At 38.6% G+C, this 18,432-nt stretch overlaps 1 protein-coding gene and 1 long non-coding RNA gene across 2 annotated transcripts; one reads left to right on the forward strand and one right to left on the reverse strand.

Annotated features, from left to right (window-relative positions):
- Positions 1-4,396: 4,396 nt before the first annotated feature.
- On the forward strand, positions 4,397-15,486 carry LOC140273814 (myosin heavy chain, fast skeletal muscle-like). Its single transcript, XM_072369478.1, has 40 exons — positions 4,397-4,454; positions 4,580-4,800; positions 4,942-5,085; positions 5,169-5,325; positions 5,419-5,446; positions 5,567-5,681; positions 5,759-5,851; positions 5,938-6,001; positions 6,217-6,315; positions 6,393-6,496; positions 6,582-6,720; positions 7,145-7,263; positions 7,355-7,504; positions 7,585-7,755; positions 7,871-8,177; positions 8,357-8,433; positions 8,526-8,613; positions 8,737-8,854; positions 8,970-9,093; positions 9,186-9,322; positions 9,413-9,668; positions 9,794-10,036; positions 10,166-10,342; positions 10,432-10,577; positions 10,666-10,756; positions 10,850-11,239; positions 11,359-11,485; positions 11,824-11,942; positions 12,369-12,565; positions 12,649-12,832; positions 12,916-13,081; positions 13,171-13,295; positions 13,419-13,727; positions 13,811-14,014; positions 14,106-14,231; positions 14,329-14,499; positions 14,599-14,703; positions 14,795-14,890; positions 14,983-15,114; positions 15,375-15,486. The coding sequence occupies exons 2-40, from the start codon at positions 4,597-4,599 to the stop codon at positions 15,393-15,395; spliced, it is 5,823 nt and encodes a 1,940-aa protein (XP_072225579.1). The 5' UTR covers positions 4,397-4,454; positions 4,580-4,596; the 3' UTR covers positions 15,396-15,486.
- A 368-nt stretch (positions 15,487-15,854) lies between these two features.
- Positions 15,855-17,501, reverse strand: LOC140273849 (uncharacterized). The gene is made up of 4 exons (XR_011908065.1): positions 17,280-17,501; positions 16,887-17,063; positions 16,620-16,658; positions 15,855-16,518 (listed from the first exon to the last, which is right to left on the reverse strand). It is a non-coding gene; the product is annotated as an uncharacterized lncRNA (long non-coding RNA).
- Between the last annotated feature and the right edge of the window lie 931 nt (positions 17,502-18,432).

The following is an 18,432-nucleotide window of genomic DNA, read 5'->3' on the forward strand; positions in this document are numbered from 1 at the left end:
CTTAATCTAACTGCAGCCACTAACCTCTGGCATGTTACATTATGTTTGGTCTTACAAGTGAGCCAGTGATACTTGACATACTGAGACTCTCACTGTTATGGAACGACAATTGGCTTATTACAATCAAATAACCATCACAGGAACTCGAGCACTGCCTTATGACTAATTTTTGGCTCAAGTACTCAATGCTTTGAGAGTTCAGCAATGTGACACCCAATGAAATCCAATGGCAGTCCCAATAGCACTATAAATTTATGACCACTTCTTGTTGCCAACAGCACCCACTTGTAAACACAGTGTTGACTGGTTTATTTGAAAAGAAAGCAGGCTCATAACAAAGGTTTTCAATTGTAGTAACTCAAGTGGAAACTGGTATGAATATTGCTATTTAACGAATACCAGTAGTCATTCTTTGTATTTTCTGTATTTCAGTCTGATTCTGCTGAGTAGACAAAAACATCTGATGGACCACACAACAAAGATCATAAAATGTGAATCATCTGTTGTGACATGTACATATCGATTTAATATTTTCTTGAAAGCACTTTGGACTTTTTTCTTCTTCTTCTCTCTTTCCTTTTCTCTTTCTTTTCTTTTTTTTAATTCAAATATGTCAGTTTAAAGTTAATTGTATGGACTAGAAAATAATTTAGTGCTTTCATTGCATATACAAACAAATGCCTGACCATGTGTTCATTTACTTATCTGGTGCACATAAGACTACTACAACAGTAAGAAATATTTTCCTAAAAATCACGATGTGAAGGACGTGGGTGAAACTATAGCCTGTTAATAGCATAGACTATATCAGTCAGGAAGAATGAATCAACAGCAGTTTAAGGTGCTCTTTTGTTTGCGGCCCCACGAGAGACACAAGTGTTTCTAGAATAATAGGAAGATCCATTATATATGAACAGTGCATACTTCAGGCTGTCCATCTGTCTGCAGAGATATTTTTAGGAATTGGCTTGGACACTGTTGTGTGCATAGACAACTGCAGGGGGGGGGGGGGGGTTGGCCTTCAAGATATTTGATACAAAGGTAGTTTCCCTTGTTTAGAAAGAAAGACAGTATCATATAACAGACTTAAGCAATTGCCCCTCCTTTCAACACAGCCTTCTGCGTGTTTTCAGTCACTGACTGACTCGGCATGCTGAAATCGTATGCTTGATAAGCAATGTTATTTCCTTTCATAGAATAAATGTTGGATCATTTTGCTTTCAGCTAATTCAATAGATGCCATACACCAGAAACGGATGTCCAAAGTCAGTCCTCAAGGGCCGCTGTCCTGCAGGTTTTAGATGGTTCCCTGCTTCAACACACCTGCTTCAGATGAAGTGGATCTCTTCAAAATATTGTTAAGTTCTGCACAAGTCTACTAATGATGCATTGATCTGAATCAGGTGTGTTGAAGCAGGGAAACATCTAAAACTTGCAGGACAGCGGCCCCCGAGGAGCGACTTTGGACATTCCTGCTATACACAAACAACAACTTTGTTTACATAGTAAGCACTGCTCTTCTGTGCATTCATAACAAATAATATGAGATATTTCAAAAGCATAAATCAAAACAGTACAATTCATAAAAAAAAAAAACAATGATTAGGGCAAACAAAGAAACACTAGAGGGGCACCAACACCCTTGCTTCTTTCACTGCTACTACTCAGTCCTGAAGAAAGTTAACACCCTTTTAAACCTTCTCTGGCTCCTCCTCATAAGACATGTTTTACATGCTCTTCTTCAATTCAAGGGCATAGTGCAAGGCTAATCTATAAACATCTACAGATTCAAAGCCATTAAAGGAGAGGGCTATTCAAGACCATCAGCCAACACGTGGCCGAATCTTCACCTTCAAAAAAGCTTCTTCATAGACTTGCATTATGGCTGGATTTAGAATTGATAAGATAAACTAACAAAAGCACTATATGAAATAATGAAAATTCAATTCAGGTCAAAGTGTAATTGTCAAAAGTATAAACATTCTAATGCTCACAATTACACTTCAAACACTGCATCTGAATCTAATCGGTTGCGTTTAGGAAAAAAAAAAATCACTGCACAATTTATAATCTGCATCACAAAATCTGCCAACAAATCACTTGGAAGTAGCCAGTGAAGTTAACAATAAAACTACAACAAAAGAACAAGAATGTAGCACAAGAATGCTGTGGTTATAATTAGGACAAAGTCATTCTTTCAGCATTTGTGACAGTCACTCTGATGTAACTTAAGACAGTCTTCAAAGGGAAAATATTTTTAATGATCACGTTGTGCCCCTTTTTCCTTGAGGATTCAATATTGCTCTCTATCATCATCAAGCACAACATAATTAATTCATCTTTTTCCTTTCTAAGCAACAACTGTTAAGACAAATTCAACTTGGGATTTCAGTGCCAAAGTAAGTTAACACAATCTGAAACAGCTGTTGCATTTTTGTTACCTGAGATGAGACACAAAGACCTTTGTGTATACAAGGAAGCCAAGCACATAGTCTGCATGCCATTTGTAGCAAGCATTCAGCTTTAGAAAATCAAAAATAACATAATAACAATGATAATTCTGATAAATAAATGAAAGATCCGATTAGTATATGAGTAGACTGAGTATGAACACAATATCCTTGTGTTTGCTGTGCTATATAATTTATTCAAGGACACTGAGTGTTCACTCAAAAAAGCTGTTTTAAACAAGAGAAAAGACCTTTAACCTGACAAGCTTTGAAAATGTCATTCTGGATGTGCTATTCAGGTTGACTTTAAAAATCTAAACTTTTGACCTTACTTGAATAGCTCACCAACCTTCTGAGTTCACATGAGGGACATTTTTCAAGGTCATTTCTTTTGAACAAAGAAGATTAAGTGAATTGGAAACATCATCATACAGTTCTAAATATGCATCAAAGTAAGAGTAAAAGAGTACCTTTTTGCATTCTTATACATTATCTTTTTGATGACACAAATCCCGAGTGCAGTTTTCATTTATGGCACTGATATAATTCTGGCATCTCTAACATCTTGCTTACGAACATAGGACTTATTTTGGGTCTCATCCCAACCTAGGTGGCAACTGTTCATCCACTCCATTCCAAGATGATATGTCACCCCTCTTCAGCGTTCATGGAATGGTACTCAGCCTCTGTTTTATTTGAGACAGCTGAGATATACGCCTACTCTGCAACTGTATACCAGTGACATTTACAGGCTCCTCCAAAGTCACTGTCTCTGTAATCGTATATTTCTACAAGTTTTTCATTGCTTGCACTGAAGATGATTAAGAAAGTTAGACTCATTATTGAAATCAGTGGATGACAGATATGCATGTTAATGCAATTACTTAAACATGTTAAAATAATTTTTCCAGTAAACAAAATTCTTGAACTCTGAGCTTTTAACATACCAAACAAAAGTGCTGAAGATAACAGAAAAAAGTATTTTATGACAAAAAACAAAAAATGAACCAATAAATATATAACCTTTTGTCTTAAGATAAAACAATCCTTGTATATCTATTGTATATGGAACACATGTGAACTGCATACATACATCAGTGACATTTCAGTACTTTCCCAAAGCCTGATAAAAAATGAACGAAAGCGAAACTAATAACAATAACAACAACAAGAATGATAATAATACTAGAAATCCTAATATACCTTATACATAAATTGAATATATCCTCATTTTAAAACTTGTGTTTAATTTCAGTACCAAACAATTACCAATAATGCATACCCTATAAGAGCTCATATTCATTAATACCAAGAACTATAATAGTGCTCTGTCAAAAATTATTTTATAATCTGTCCTAAATGAGAATGGATGAACAAATGTAAAATGTAAAAGCTTCTTAATCAAATAAACGAAAAAAAATTCAAAGACATGTAACAATATCTTAAAAGGCAATTGTTTATGCAATTCATCAGTTAATTTCTACACATTTATCATCCTTTGATAATTTTGTTCGTGTATTAGGAAAAAAAGATCTTCAGCTACAAATGTGCTTACAGAGCAATCTAATCACCGTAAATGTCAATGTCACAAGATTAGTGACAACATGACAAGAATACATGACCAAATTGAGCAGGGCACACCTACTGAGGAAATAGTCCTCCCTCTATAAAAGAGGCCGCTTAAGCCTCTGACAATAACTGCAGGGGCTTTCATCTCAGGTTAGTGAGTTTAACTTCAGTGTGTTAAAGTAATGAAACACTAATTTATTGTCAATGTGCATAACAACATAACTGTTTAATTGTGTAATTCAATCATGCTATTGTCAATGGTTCATTTGTGATCCTCAGGGAATTCTCCATAGAAATGTGACAAAGGACTTTTTATTTTTTTTAGAAATTATAATTTGAAATCAAATCTTTGTTTAACCTAATGGTTGACAATTTATCAATAGGGTCGATGAAACAAATCTGACTCTTGTCCATCATCTTCCAGAAGCAAAGCAGGTACACAGATTATTTTAGTCACAATTTCAAAAAACTTTGCGCTTAATAGGTGTACCATCAGGATGTTAGTATTTCTTAAGAGAGACTCAAGATAAATGGAGCTTGTATCCCATCTTATTTTTTAGCCACTTAAAGTGCCATCATGAGCACAGACGCAGAGATGGAGGTTTTTGGCCCTGCAGCCATTTACCTCCGGAAGCCAGAAAAGGAGAGGATTGAGGCCCAGACTGCTCCTTTTGATGCCAAATCAGCAGTCTTTGTGACTGATCCTGAGGAGATGTATATCAAGGGTAAACTTGTCAAAAGAGAGGGTGGCAAAGCCACAGTGGATACAATTACAGGAAAGGTAGGTGAATAGTTGTTTTAATGAAACTCTGCAACATACTCAGAGAACAAGCATTAGTTTTATTAAGCTATAACATAATATACTAACACAGTCATGTTTATTTTAAGTTTTGTGTTTTATTTTCATCGTTTTTCTACAAAGACTGTCACCGTGAAAGAAGATGGAATTTGTCCCATGAACCCTCCAAAGTATGATAAAATTGAGGACATGGCCATGATGACCCACCTGAATGAGCCTGCTGTGCTGTTTAACCTCAAAGAGCGTTTTGCATCATGGATGATCTACGTAAGCTTCAGTCTTATACTACACTGTGTTTTTATCTATCCTAAGAGTTAGATCTGATATAATCTCTCTGTTTTCTACTGCAGACTTACTCTGGCCTGTTCTGTGTCGTCGTGAACCCCTACAAGTGGCTTCCAGTGTACGATGCTCAGGTTGTTGTAGCATACAGAGGCAAGAAGAGAATTGAGGCTCCACCCCACATCTTCTCCATCTCTGACAATGCCTATCAGTTCATGCTCACTGGTAAGATGAAGTTCTTCCAGAATTTAGGATGAGAATGGGACAAAGAATGTGAACGTCAGGTTTAACTTACAAGTGTTTATGTTTGTATTCTAGATCGTGAAAACCAGTCTATTCTAATTACGTAAGCATAACACATCAAATTTAAAAGACGATGCTTGCAAAGTAAAGATTATACGACTAAATATTTCAAAACTCTATGATAATGAAGCAAAGCATTGAAAATGTATCTTTTGCAACCCAGTGGAGAATCCGGTGCAGGAAAGACTGTCAACACCAAGCGTGTCATCCAGTACTTTGCAACAATTGCTGTGGCTGGATCAAAGAAGGCAGAGCCAACATCATCAGGAAAAATACAGGTAAAGACGACCGCCGAACATGTTCATCACAACTGATTGTTGTTGTTTTTATGTTGCTTCATGGTGTCTCTTTGTAGGGTTCACTGGAAGATCAAATCATTGCAGCTAACCCTCTGCTGGAGGCCTATGGTAATGCCAAGACTGTGAGGAATGACAACTCTTCACGTTTTGTAAGCAATCATGCAGCTGATCTTCACAACTTTCTTCAAAACATTGCTACCCACACTCTATCTAACATTTTCTGGTAAATCTTTAGGGTAAATTTATCAGAATCCACTTTGGCGCTTCAAGCAAGCTAGCCTCAGCTGATATTGAAACATGTAAGTTTTAATTGTATTTCTATTCTTATAATAAACATTTAATCCAGTTTTGAGGCACCGCAAAAGTGCTTAAGTTGGGTTGTTCTTCAAATATTGTATCAGCATAGAGTGAATTATAACGGCAAGAGAGTAAGAGTCAGTTGTGGTAACTAATAGTGTACAAATTTAGTGTCTTGCGTAATTTTATCATCATTCCATCCAACAAATATTCATAGATCTGCTGGAGAAGTCCCGTGTCACCTTCCAGTTGTCTGCTGAGAGGAGCTACCATATCTTCTATCAATTGATGACAGGTCACAAGCCTGAGCTCCTGGGTATGTTAGATAATGAATTAATATTTGTCCATGTTACAATATGCACTCTCTTATGCATTTCCTCTTCTATTTTTCAGAGGCTCTTCTGATCACCACCAACCCCTATGACTATCATATGATCAGTCAGGGTGAAATCACAGTCAAAAGTATCAATGATGTGGAGGAGTTCATTGCAACAGATGTAAATTGATTGTAATCTAGAATAAGTTGTCAGAATGTAAAAAATAACTGATTTAATTGAATGATTTGCTTTGCGTGCATTGCAGACTGCTATTGACATCTTGGGCTTCACTGGTGAGGAGAAAATGGGCATCTACAAGCTGACTGGTGCTGTGATGCATCATGGTAACATGAAATTCAAGCAGAAGCAGCGTGAGGAGCAGGGGGAACCAGATGGCACTGAGGGTAATTAAACTGATTTTTAAAAAATTCACCATTATATCATGTCACATTTCATCATATTACATCAAGAGCTTTTCAGAAGGGAGATTGAAAACAGAATTACCGTAGAGGCAGGTGTTTCTGCTTATCTCTAAAGAATACAGCAATAATGTAATGCAACATACCAACTGGTGGCATGAGCAGCAACATGCAATAAGAGTCAAAGCTGCAATGTCAATATCATGACAAAGAAACACAGCTAAAAGTAAGGAGCCAACCGAAAGAAACAAACATGCATATTCAAAGTGGCACAGGGGATTCCCTGGAACTGCCAACCAATATTTTATATAAAATACGACATGCATTCAAAGACACGTCTTCTGTATCTAACTCTATACTTTTTATATAGATTAATTTGATCCTGAAACTTTTATGCTATTTCAATCAGAGGCTGATAAAATTGCCTACCTCATGGGACTGAACTCAGCTGATATGTTGAAAGCTCTGTGCTACCCAAGAGTCAAGGTCGGAAATGAGATGGTCACCAAAGGTCAGACCGTCCCACAGGTAATTGAATGAAAAACACTTTGTTAAAAATATTCATCTTTTAAAAAGTTGATCAGGAAGAGGGGCATAGTGCTAAAATCTTTTCTTCTAGGTCAACAATGCTGTCAGTGCTCTGTGCAAGTCTGTCTATGAGAAAATGTTCTTGTGGATGGTCCTCCGCATCAATGAGATGCTGGACACAAAGCAGCCAAGACAGTTCTTCATTGGAGTGTTGGATATTGCTGGTTTTGAGATCTTTGATGTGAGTTGGAAAAACGTCTAAAATAGTTTTAACATCAACCCTATTTTGCCAAGAATTAAAACCCCTCTGTGTGATTATAGTACAACAGCTTGGAGCAGCTCTGCATCAACTTCACCAATGAGAAACTGCAACAGTTCTTTAACCACCACATGTTCGTCCTGGAGCAAGAGGAGTACAAGAAAGAAGGCATTGACTGGGAGTTCATTGACTTCGGTATGGACTTGGCTGCCTGCATTGAGCTAATTGAGAAGGTGAGTCACTGTTAATATGGAAAAGAAATCAGGATTTTTGTGCAAATGTTGGTGTAAATATGTATTAATAAACTGTTACATTAGACTTCTTATTTGAAATCTCAATTCTTCTCAGCCAATGGGAATCTTCTCCATCCTTGAAGAGGAGTGCATGTTCCCCAAGGCTACAGACGTTTCTTTCAAGAACAAGCTGTACGATCAGCATCTTGGCAAGACCAAGGCCTTTGAGAAGCCAAAACCTGCAAAGGGCAAGGCTGAGGCTCACTTCTCCCTGGTTCATTATGCTGGTACTGTGGACTACAATATCACTGGCTGGCTGGATAAGAACAAGGACCCACTGAACGACTCAGTTGTTCAGCTCTACCAGAAGTCTTCCAATAAACTGCTGGCCTTCCTTTATGCATCCCATGCTTCAGCTGACGGTAGGGGTCTAATAACATGATTCCTGAATGACACTAAATGTGTTTACCTTTTGGAAAAAGACCTGTAAAATCATTAAAGAGTTTGAAGACACTTTATAATATTTAAAAAAGCAGATGTTGGAAGGCAAGCATTCCACTATTCCAGTCCTGATAATAAAATCTTATATTTCGGAAAACAGACGCCGCTGGTGGAGGCAAAAAAGGTGGTGGAAAGAAGAAGGGTGGTTCCTTCCAGACCGTATCTGCGCTTTTCAGGGTACTGTCAACAAAAGTCAAGAATCAATCGAAACCAACAAGTTGTAATTTTGAAAATGACCTGTTAAAAACTGTAAATATTTCATTTACTAGGAGAACTTGGGCAAACTGATGACCAACTTAAGGAGTACTCATCCTCATTTTGTGCGTTGCCTGATTCCCAATGAATCAAAGACCCCAGGTCTAGTATAGTCTTTTGTCTCGTTGTTTTTGTGTGATGGCATGGCTATTTTCTTACAATTAAAAGTCATCAATGAAAACCTCCAGAAAAGTTTCAAATTTACTTATTTTGTACTGTGTGCAGGTCTTATGGAGAATCACTTGGTCATCCATCAGCTGAGGTGTAACGGTGTGCTGGAAGGCATCAGAATCTGCAGAAAGGGCTTCCCCAGCAGGATCCTCTACGGTGACTTCAAGCAGAGGTAGCTGAATTTGTTTAGATACGAAAGCCATGTTACAGTTTGTACAGAGAAGAGAAGAGTGTTGTCACTGGAATGGCCAAGGTGTTAATATGAAACATTAAAATCTAACTTGCAGATACAAAGTGTTGAATGCTAGTGTCATCCCTGAGGGACAGTTTATTGACAACAAGAAAGCTGCTGAGAAGCTGCTGGGCTCCATCGATGTAGACCATACTCAGTACAAGTTTGGACACACAAAGGTACGATTCAGTAGGATAATACGAAACCTGGGCACAAGTACACTGTGCAGTCATCTTTATTGATGGGTTCTTCTTTTTACTTGTAAAAATAGGTGTTCTTCAAAGCTGGTCTGCTGGGTACCCTTGAGGAGATGAGAGATGAGAAACTGGCTGAGCTGGTGACAATGACTCAGGCCCTCTGTAGAGGTTACCTTATGAGGAAGGAGTTTGTCAAGATGATGGAGAGGAGGTATGACTCTCATACAGTAGCTTATACATTAAGTTAAAATCTGATGTTCAAGAATAAACATTTGCAAACTAATTTGTGTTACTTTTATAGAGATGCCATCTTCACCATTCAATACAATGTCCGCTCATTCATGAATGTGAAGAACTGGCCATGGATGCATCTGTACTTCAAGATCAAACCTCTTCTGAAGAGTGCTGAAACTGAAAAAGAGTTGGTTCAGATGAAGGAAAACTATGGGAAGATGCAAAATGATCTGACAACTGCTCTGGCCAAAAAGAAGGAACTTGAGGAGAAGATGGTTTCGCTGCTTCAGGAGAAGAATGACCTGCAACTCCAAGTGGCATCTGTAAGTAGAATAAAGTTAGACACAGGTTATCAGCCAGTTTTTAATATATTCTATTATTCTGATTATTTCAAACATTTTCCTGATTGTAAACTATCAACTTGCTACAATTATTGTACAAACTATAGGAAAGTGAAAATCTCTCGGATGCTGAGGAAAGGTGTGAGGGGCTCATTAAGAGCAAGATCCAGCTTGAGGCCAAACTCAAAGAGACAACTGAGAGACTGGAGGATGAAGAGGAAATCAATGCTGAGCTGACTGCCAAGAAGAGGAAGCTGGAGGATGAATGCTCTGAGCTGAAGAAAGACATTGATGACTTGGAGCTCACCTTGGCTAAAGTGGAGAAGGAGAAACATGCCACAGAAAACAAGGTTCAGTTCATTTTCACCCCTGACTCACAGCACTTCACAAAAATATGAATAAATTACAAATCTTTATAAACTATACATTCTACATTGAATACATTTTCAAAAAATTGTATTTGTTTTTTCCAACTTCAGGTGAAAAACCTGACAGAGGAGATGGCATCTCAAGATGAGTCCATTGCCAAGTTAACCAAGGAGAAGAAAGCCCTCCAAGAGGCCCACCAGCAAACACTGGATGATCTCCAGGCAGAGGAAGACAAAGTCAACACTCTGACCAAGGCCAAGACAAAGCTGGAACAGCAAGTTGATGATGTAAGAAAATAATTGCTTTGATTTTGATTGAACAATTAATCTTGGATCCGAAGCTTACAATCAAGAATTACCATTCATTCATTTTATAGCTTGAGGGCTCATTGGAGCAAGAGAAGAAGCTCCGTATGGACCTTGAGAGAGCCAAGAGGAAGCTTGAGGGAGATCTGAAACTGGCCCAGGAATCCATAATGGATCTGGAGAATGACAAGCAGCAATCTGATGAGAAAATCAAGAAGTAAGTGGTACAATTTAGTCAGGACATGTGTACCCTCTGTAAACCATATAATAATGAACTAACATTAATTATTGCTTTTCACAATAAGGAAGGACTTTGAAATCAGCCAGCTTCTCAGCAAGATTGAGGATGAACAGTCTCTTGGTGCTCAGCTTCAGAAGAAGATCAAGGAACTTCAGGTAATGTGTTATGTAGAAGTCATAAAATCAGTAAATTGAAAACAACATGGATGACTCACGATATCTCCTTTATGTTACAATCATCAAATCTAGGCTCGTATTGAGGAGCTGGAAGAGGAGATTGAGGCTGAGAGGGCTGCTCGGGCTAAAGTAGAGAAGCAGAGAGCTGACCTCTCCAGGGAGCTTGAGGAGATCAGTGAGAGGCTTGAGGAAGCTGGTGGAGCAACAGCTGCTCAGATTGAGATGAACAAGAAGCGTGAGGCTGAGTTCCAGAAGCTGCGTCGGGACCTTGAAGAATCTACCCTGCAGCATGAAGCTACTTCAGCAGCTCTCCGCAAGAAGCAGGCTGACAGTGTTGCAGAGCTGGGAGAGCAGATCGACAACCTCCAGCGAGTCAAACAGAAGCTGGAGAAGGAAAAGAGCGAGTACAAGATGGAGATTGATGACCTCTCCAGCAATATGGAGTCTTTTGCCAAAGCAAAGGTAAGCTGAATGTTTCAGAAAGAAAAACATACAACACAATTTATCAAATTATAAGAGTGACTACAAAATCATTTAGATTATTACTGGATTTGAGTCATGCAATTATATGCCAATTGCAGGCCAATCTCGAGAAAATGAGTCGAACTCTTGAAGACCAGTTAAGTGAACTCAAGTCCAAAAATGATGAGAATGTTCGTCAACTGAATGACTTGAGTGCACAGAGAGCAAGACTGCAAACAGAGAATGGTTTGTATCCAAAAATGTGAAATGTGCATATCGTTATTCATTTGTGTTTAAGAAAAAGTACCATTCATTGCAACATTTCAATAAGTTGGCTGATTCATTTGTTTTTAAACTTACACATAGTCAAGTACACAGGTAAAATGATCAACCTAATTATTGTTTAAGATATGTAAATAATATCACAGATGTCACACTTTACATTTTGAAATGCTATGCAACCAACTGTTGCTTCATATGTGTTTAAAGAAGGTTAATATCATCATTTGTCTTTTCTCTTACCTGCTTATTTTTCAGTCATTTCAAAGAAGCCAATAAAATCATTTTCATTTTCATTATTTAAGGTGAGTTTTCTCGTCAGCTTGAGGAGAAGGAGGCTCTTATTTCCCAGTTGACCAGAGGCAAACAGGCTTTCACTCAGCAAATTGAGGAGCTTAAGAGACACATCGAGGAGGAAGTGAAGGTACCAAATGTCATATTTGCATTCTCTACTTGATAATCATGGATGTACTTATCTTGAATATAGGATTTGCCAAAGTATATGGTTTTCATAATTTGTATTTCAATCATATGGCTGGTATATCTCTGAATGGGAATGAAAAGTAAATAAATTAATGAAATTACAGACTAAGTGGAAAATTGCCAAATAGTTATAAAATACCAATTTGTATATGTCAGATAGCACTGGTCCAAACCCTGAATAAAATTCATAATAGAATAGAGTTCAACATTTAATTTTTCTTCCTAGCTGCATTTCCAAAAATAAATCACATTTACAGATTCCCCAGCCCACTAGTAGACTATACAGTATATAGAATAGGTTGTATTTGTCATATAGTTGTATTGCAAAAGGAATCAGTCAATTAATACTTATTTTCATACATTTTAGGCAAAGAACGCCCTGGCCCATGCTGTTCAGTCAGCCCGCCATGACTGTGATCTGCTCAGAGAGCAGTTTGAGGAGGAGCAGGAGGCAAAGGCTGAGTTGCAGAGAGGAATGTCCAAGGCCAACAGTGAGGTTGCTCAGTGGAGAAGCAAATATGAGACAGATGCTATCCAGCGCACTGAGGAGCTGGAGGAGGCAAAGTGAGTCACTACAGTTTGATAATTTGAAATGTGTTCAAATTCAACTATGCACTTTTAAACATTAAAATGCGTGTTCAATGCAGGAAGAAGCTTGCCCAGCGCCTTCAGGATGCTGAGGAATCCATTGAGGCTGTGAACTCCAAGTGTGCTTCTTTGGAGAAGACCAAGCAGAGGCTGCAGGGTGAGGTGGAGGACCTCATGACAGATGTAGAGAGGGCTAATGCTTTGGCTGCCAACCTTGACAAGAAACAGAGGAACTTTGACAAGGTAAAAGGTTACAGTGGAAAAAATCAAGCTAAATACGAGACTTGACCAATTTTACACAAGATGTTCTCATTATACATTTCTAGGTCTTGGCAGAGTGGAAACAGAAGTATGAGGAGAGTCAGTCAGAGCTGGAAGGAGCCCAAAAGGAGGCTCGCTCTCTCAGCACTGAGCTGTTCAAGATGAAGAACTCCTATGAGGAGGCTCTGGATCAGCTGGAGACCATGAAGAGAGAGAACAAGAACTTGCAGCGTATGTTAACTATCTGAATTCAAGACAATAATAAATAGTCAGTTGTGGCTCGTAAAACTTTGCTCATCTTTCTTGTCTTAACTCTGCAGAGGAGATCTCAGATCTAACTGAACAGATTGGTGAGACTGGAAAGAGCATCCATGAGCTGGAGAAATCCAAGAAGACTGTAGAAGGGGAAAAAGTTGAACTTCAAACAGCCCTAGAGGAAGCAGAGGTATCATATTTTGTATTTTATTTGATTGTTGCTGCATCGGTTGATTTGTGTATTATAACATAAGTTCAGATGTGATTTTCTGTCATGACAGTCATTTATTCTCTTGCTTGGCTTTTCTTGCAGGGTACACTAGAACATGAAGAGGCAAAGATTCTCCGTGTTCAGCTGGAGCTCAACCAGGTCAAAAGTGAGATTGACAGGAAGCTGGCAGAGAAGGATGAAGAAATGGAGCAGATCAAGAGAAACAGTCAGAGGGTGATTGACTCCATGCAGAGCACTCTTGATGCTGAGGTCAGGAGCAGGAATGATGCCCTGAGAGTCAAGAAGAAGATGGAGGGAGACCTGAATGAGATGGAAATTCAGCTGAGCCATGCCAACAGGCAGGCTGCTGAGGCCCAGAAACATCTGAGGAACGTCCAGGGACAGCTCAAGGCAAGTTTGGTTTTAGTGTAGAAATCAAACAAAATCATTTCAGAGAAAGGATAGTAAAGACTAACTCATATTTTCATTGTTAGGATGCCCAACTGCACCTTGATGATGCTCTCAGAGGACAGGAAGACATGAAGGAGCAGGTTGCCATGGTGGAGCGCAGAAATGGTCTGATGTTGGCTGAGATTGAGGAGCTGAGAGCCGCTCTGGAACAGACAGAGAGAGCACGCAAAGTGGCTGAGCAGGAGTTGGTTGATGCTAGTGAGCGTGTTGGACTGCTTCACTCTCAGGTTGGTTTTTTCATATTCAGAATAAATTGTTTTTGAAAATACATACAGTATTGAATTTGTGTCTATATTATGATATTTCTTAAACTTTCAGAACACCAGCCTTCTAAACACCAAGAAGAAGCTGGAGACTGACTTCGTCCAGGTTCAGGGTGAGGTGGATGATGCAGTTCAAGAAGCAAGAAATGCTGAGGAGAAAGCCAAAAAGGCTATCACTGACGTGAGCCTGCTGTTCTATTTGAATTGATACTTCACATAATACTTATTTATATTTGACAAGACAAATAATAAGATCTTGAAACTGCCTGTCATTTTAGGCCGCCATGATGGCTGAGGAGCTGAAGAAGGAGCAGGACACCAGCGCTCACCTGGAGAGGATGAAGAAGAACCTGGAGGTCACAGTCAAGGACCTGCAGCATCGTCTGGATGAGGCTGAGAACCTCGCCATGAAGGGTGGCAAGAAGCAGCTCCAGAAACTGGAGTCCAGGGTATGAACTTTATATACTGTGAATGCTCATGAGATATGAATTTGAGGATGCAGTTTTTTTAAATACTAAAATCTTTCATCATTTATCATCTTGTAACAGGTGCGTGAGTTGGAGACTGAAGTCGAGGGTGAACAGAGACGTGGAGCTGATGCTATTAAAGGAGTCCGCAAATATGAGAGGAGAGTGAAGGAGCTGACTTATCAGGTATAAAAATGTTATATTACTAATAATTAACTGATTTCCCCCTTCATTCTGCTTTTAGCAATTTATAAACAACAATATTTTCTCTGTGTAGACTGAGGAAGACAAGAAGAATATCATCAGACTTCAGGATCTGGTGGACAAACTGCAGCTCAAAGTCAAGGCTTACAAGAGACAGGCTGAGGAGGCTGTAAGTGAAATATTTATGGCTGAATGGTTCTGAACAAATAACACCAGCAATAACTGTTGTAAGTAACGTTTAAAATATCATTCCCTTCCCAGGAGGAACAGGCAAACACTCACATGTCCAGGCACAGAAAGGTTCAGCATGAGCTGGAAGAAGCTCAGGAGCGCGCTGACATCGCTGAGTCTCAGGTCAACAAGCTCAGAGCCAAGAGCCGCGAGGCTGGAAAGGTAATGTTTTACTCCCTTTGTCAGTATGAACCATATGCATCAACTTTGTATTCTTTATGGATTATATTGTTAAAAGTACTCAAAAATGTTCAACCATTCTTCAGGATACTGCACTGTTCCATAACCTTTGGCAATTTTCTGACAATAAATCAAGCATTGGCATTACATTATTAAAATACTACTTTACTTTTTATGGAATTCAGTATGCAATGAATTTGATTGTATTCTCGCTTAAACATATTTCTTTTTCTTCCTTTTAGGGAAGTGACTCAGCTGAATAACAAACGACATCCAATTGAGGCATTGAAGAGTTCATAAAATATGAACCCGGAAATCTTCTTCTCTAAATCTTCAATAAACATCTGAAAATTCCTGGTGTTACGTTTTCTTTTGACTCCATGTAATTCGAAAAGTTACATTTTTTCATCAACCAGTTAGTCAGGATAACAATGACATGAAAGCTAAGTATTAACACGACAGACCAAAAGAATTACGTTATTATAACTTTTGTTAGGATCAGAGGTCACTCCGTTTTCAAGCTGTGGCCCAAGGGGAGCAAGATTCCACATTTAACTAAAAGTCAAACCAAATTAAATCCAAAAAATGTTTTGGTAGTTTGAATTTTATTGTGGCTTCCTCAGTGTGTTTTTGTCATACATTAACAGTTTTGATATCAGATTATTAAAACATTTGTATATGCTACATTTAAATTTGACAGAGAAAAGCAATTAATTCTCACCAACAAAACAACGCCCACTACATACAGTAAATAAATCATTTAACTACCAAACTCTAGCATGAAACGATTACTTAACTCTAGGCAGGAGCCTCTAAATGTGTGTCGGCAGTAGAAAACAAAAACACTTTTAAGTGACTAATTATTTTACAAGCCAATACTGACATTTCACTTTTTTTTCAATTATTTCCCACAGCAGATTAAATACAATGTCACAATTATTTATTATCACCATTCTTCTTTTCCTTCTTTCCAACCCCTTTTCCCTTTCCTTGCTCTCCCTTTTCCTTTCCAGGATCCCCTTTGCATTTCCCTTGACCCATTCCTTTTTGCAGTTGGGCTGTGTGTATCTTCTCAATCAGAGAGAAGCAGTCTTCATCTGGACTTATTGGGCTGGTCACAAGTTTCCCCTGTGCATTTGGGCATGGAGTTATAGGATGCGCTTTATTATTTGTACCACGGTAGGGAGATGATGGCCGTGAACGGGGTTTCCTGGGACTTGCATGGCTTGAGAAGAAGTGCCTGGATTTAGCTTCTTTTTTTGGGACAAGATTCCAATCTAAGGATAAGGGTTGGCCAAATACTGGACTCAGAGGTATTACAACATTTTCTCCTGGAGCACCAAGAGTTAGAAAGACTTCTGGAATCTGATAATCCTGCTTCGGTCCCTTTAACAGACACACACACAAAAAAAAAGTGTTAAAGGACCTTTTTATTAAGAATTACTTTGGAAAAGATCAAAATTTCAGTATGCTTTCAAAGCACTTACTGGCTGTGGTGTGATGCTCATGGACACCTTCACTGTCAACTGCAAAACAGAAAAATTTTATTCTTACTTTTTTTTTTTTCCTGTGACAGCAATTTTCAATCAAAACAGGAAAAGGCAATAGCTTGACTTACATGTGCAAAATCACTTTACTTTGGTGCATTTTGTGCCAGTCATTACAGATGATACAATACACTGATGTTTTTTATGGTTTTAAAAAAGGTTCGTCATGGCACTCTTCTGATAAAATCAAAACAAAGTTTTGCTTACCTTTGCTGGGGAATTTAGATCTTTCTCAAATTCTGTTTCTGAGGTAAAAGAAGCAGATTTTGGTAGGGCCAAGGCAGAGTCTGCACAAGTTATTTGCGGTTGAGAGCAACTCCTGGAATAGTAGCTCCTAGATGTGACTGGCGTACCTTCATCCACTATGATGTGTGGTGGAGAGGCCTTGGAAAGTAAAAATCCAACAATGAGTTGTTGAGCTGTGAAGGAATTATCTATCAGGGTGGCAGTGTATTAATCACAATTAATTACAGGAAGTTCATTTTAGTGTCAAGTGACAAACACTCTTTATAAAAAACATGTATCGTATAATTATTTTCTTTTTTAAAGGGACAAAGTAAATGAGGGCCACCAATAGTTCAAAATAAATGTGCAACTTACTGGAATGTAAGTCTTTGTATTTCTACTGTTTTCCATTTCTTCAGGTTTTCTACTTATGCCTGGTTGATTGGGAAGTGCAATATGTAGGTCATCTGGTGGCTGTGCCTTTGTAGAGGTGGCAATCTTGACAAATGAATCAGCTTTTGCACCTGCTGAAGAGACAGGAGAGTATAGTTAGTTATTTTTAACACTCAAGAGACAATAAACACATGTTTGACCTTTCGTCCCTTTTTCTGACCTATGGGTACGTTATTTAAAGCCTTTCCATGGTGTGTTGGTGTGGCAGGGGTACTTCGGCTGGGTTGTAAAGAGCAGCGTTGCTCTTCCATACGTCCACTTTGTGCACGTCTCATCATTGTTATGAACCGGTCCTGCTCAGTTAGAGACACTTCCTTCTAATTAAAGAAATAAAAGAATTTGCCACTGTCACTTAAAATCATTGCGACATAATAAAACATCCGCATTAAAATAGAGATAAGTCTATCTTGTCATTGCTGAAAGGATTTTAAAGGCTTAAAAAAGTATTATATGGAGTAGGATAAGTATGGGTAAAACCGGCAGCAGTGTAATGGATAGAATTACAACTGACCTGACAAGGTTGGTCAGTTTTGATGGAGGCTGACGTCTGGGGAGGCTTTTCAGATGTGTGAGACATTAGGTCTTTGCGCTGAGCAGAGGGCGTACTCAGATTCTGGAGGATTTGGGGTGCAGAACATCTCTGTTCATCCATCCTTGAACCCTGTGGAGGGGAAAATAGATTGTTGTGATGCTTGTTCTGTAGACTAATAGATCATTTTTGGAAAAAAAGAGGGGAAAAAAAGGCAACAATATTTCAAAATGGTGAAATGAACAGAACATGCTACTTATGGGCCCAACCTGGACTCTTGAAACCATGTAACACAAGCGGCTTGCATCCTTTTCTGCAGGAGTTAATGTGGATGTGCTACCTCCATTCTGTATTCCTGGTAATGAAGGAAGAGACATTCGTTGGTCATCAAGCCGTTGGCCCTGAAAGTTTGCCAGCAAGCTAAAGAGCTTTTCAGAATCTGGGCATAAGATAGTGAAAAAAAAAAAAGAAATGTAAGCTTTGTGATCAAATTTGTACACTATTATACTATCAACATGTCAGATCAATAAAGTTAATGCAACAAAA

Source organism: Leuresthes tenuis, unplaced genomic scaffold (assembly GCF_036924035.1).
Source record: "Leuresthes tenuis unplaced genomic scaffold, fLeuTen1.0.hap1 SCAF_17, whole genome shotgun sequence".
NCBI classification, from domain to species: domain Eukaryota; kingdom Metazoa; phylum Chordata; class Actinopteri; order Atheriniformes; family Atherinopsidae; genus Leuresthes; species Leuresthes tenuis.

Coding starts and splice junctions, on each gene's coding strand:
- LOC140273814 (XM_072369478.1), top strand. CDS start 4,597: ATGAGCACAGACGCAGAGATGGAGGTTTTTGGCCCTGCAGCCATTTAC. Junction 10,037..10,165: donor AACATGCCACAGAAAACAAG/GTTCAGTTCATT, acceptor TTCCAACTTCAG/GTGAAAAACCTGACAGAGGA. Junction 14,500..14,598: donor TCCAGAAACTGGAGTCCAGG/GTATGAACTTTA, acceptor ATCTTGTAACAG/GTGCGTGAGTTGGAGACTGA.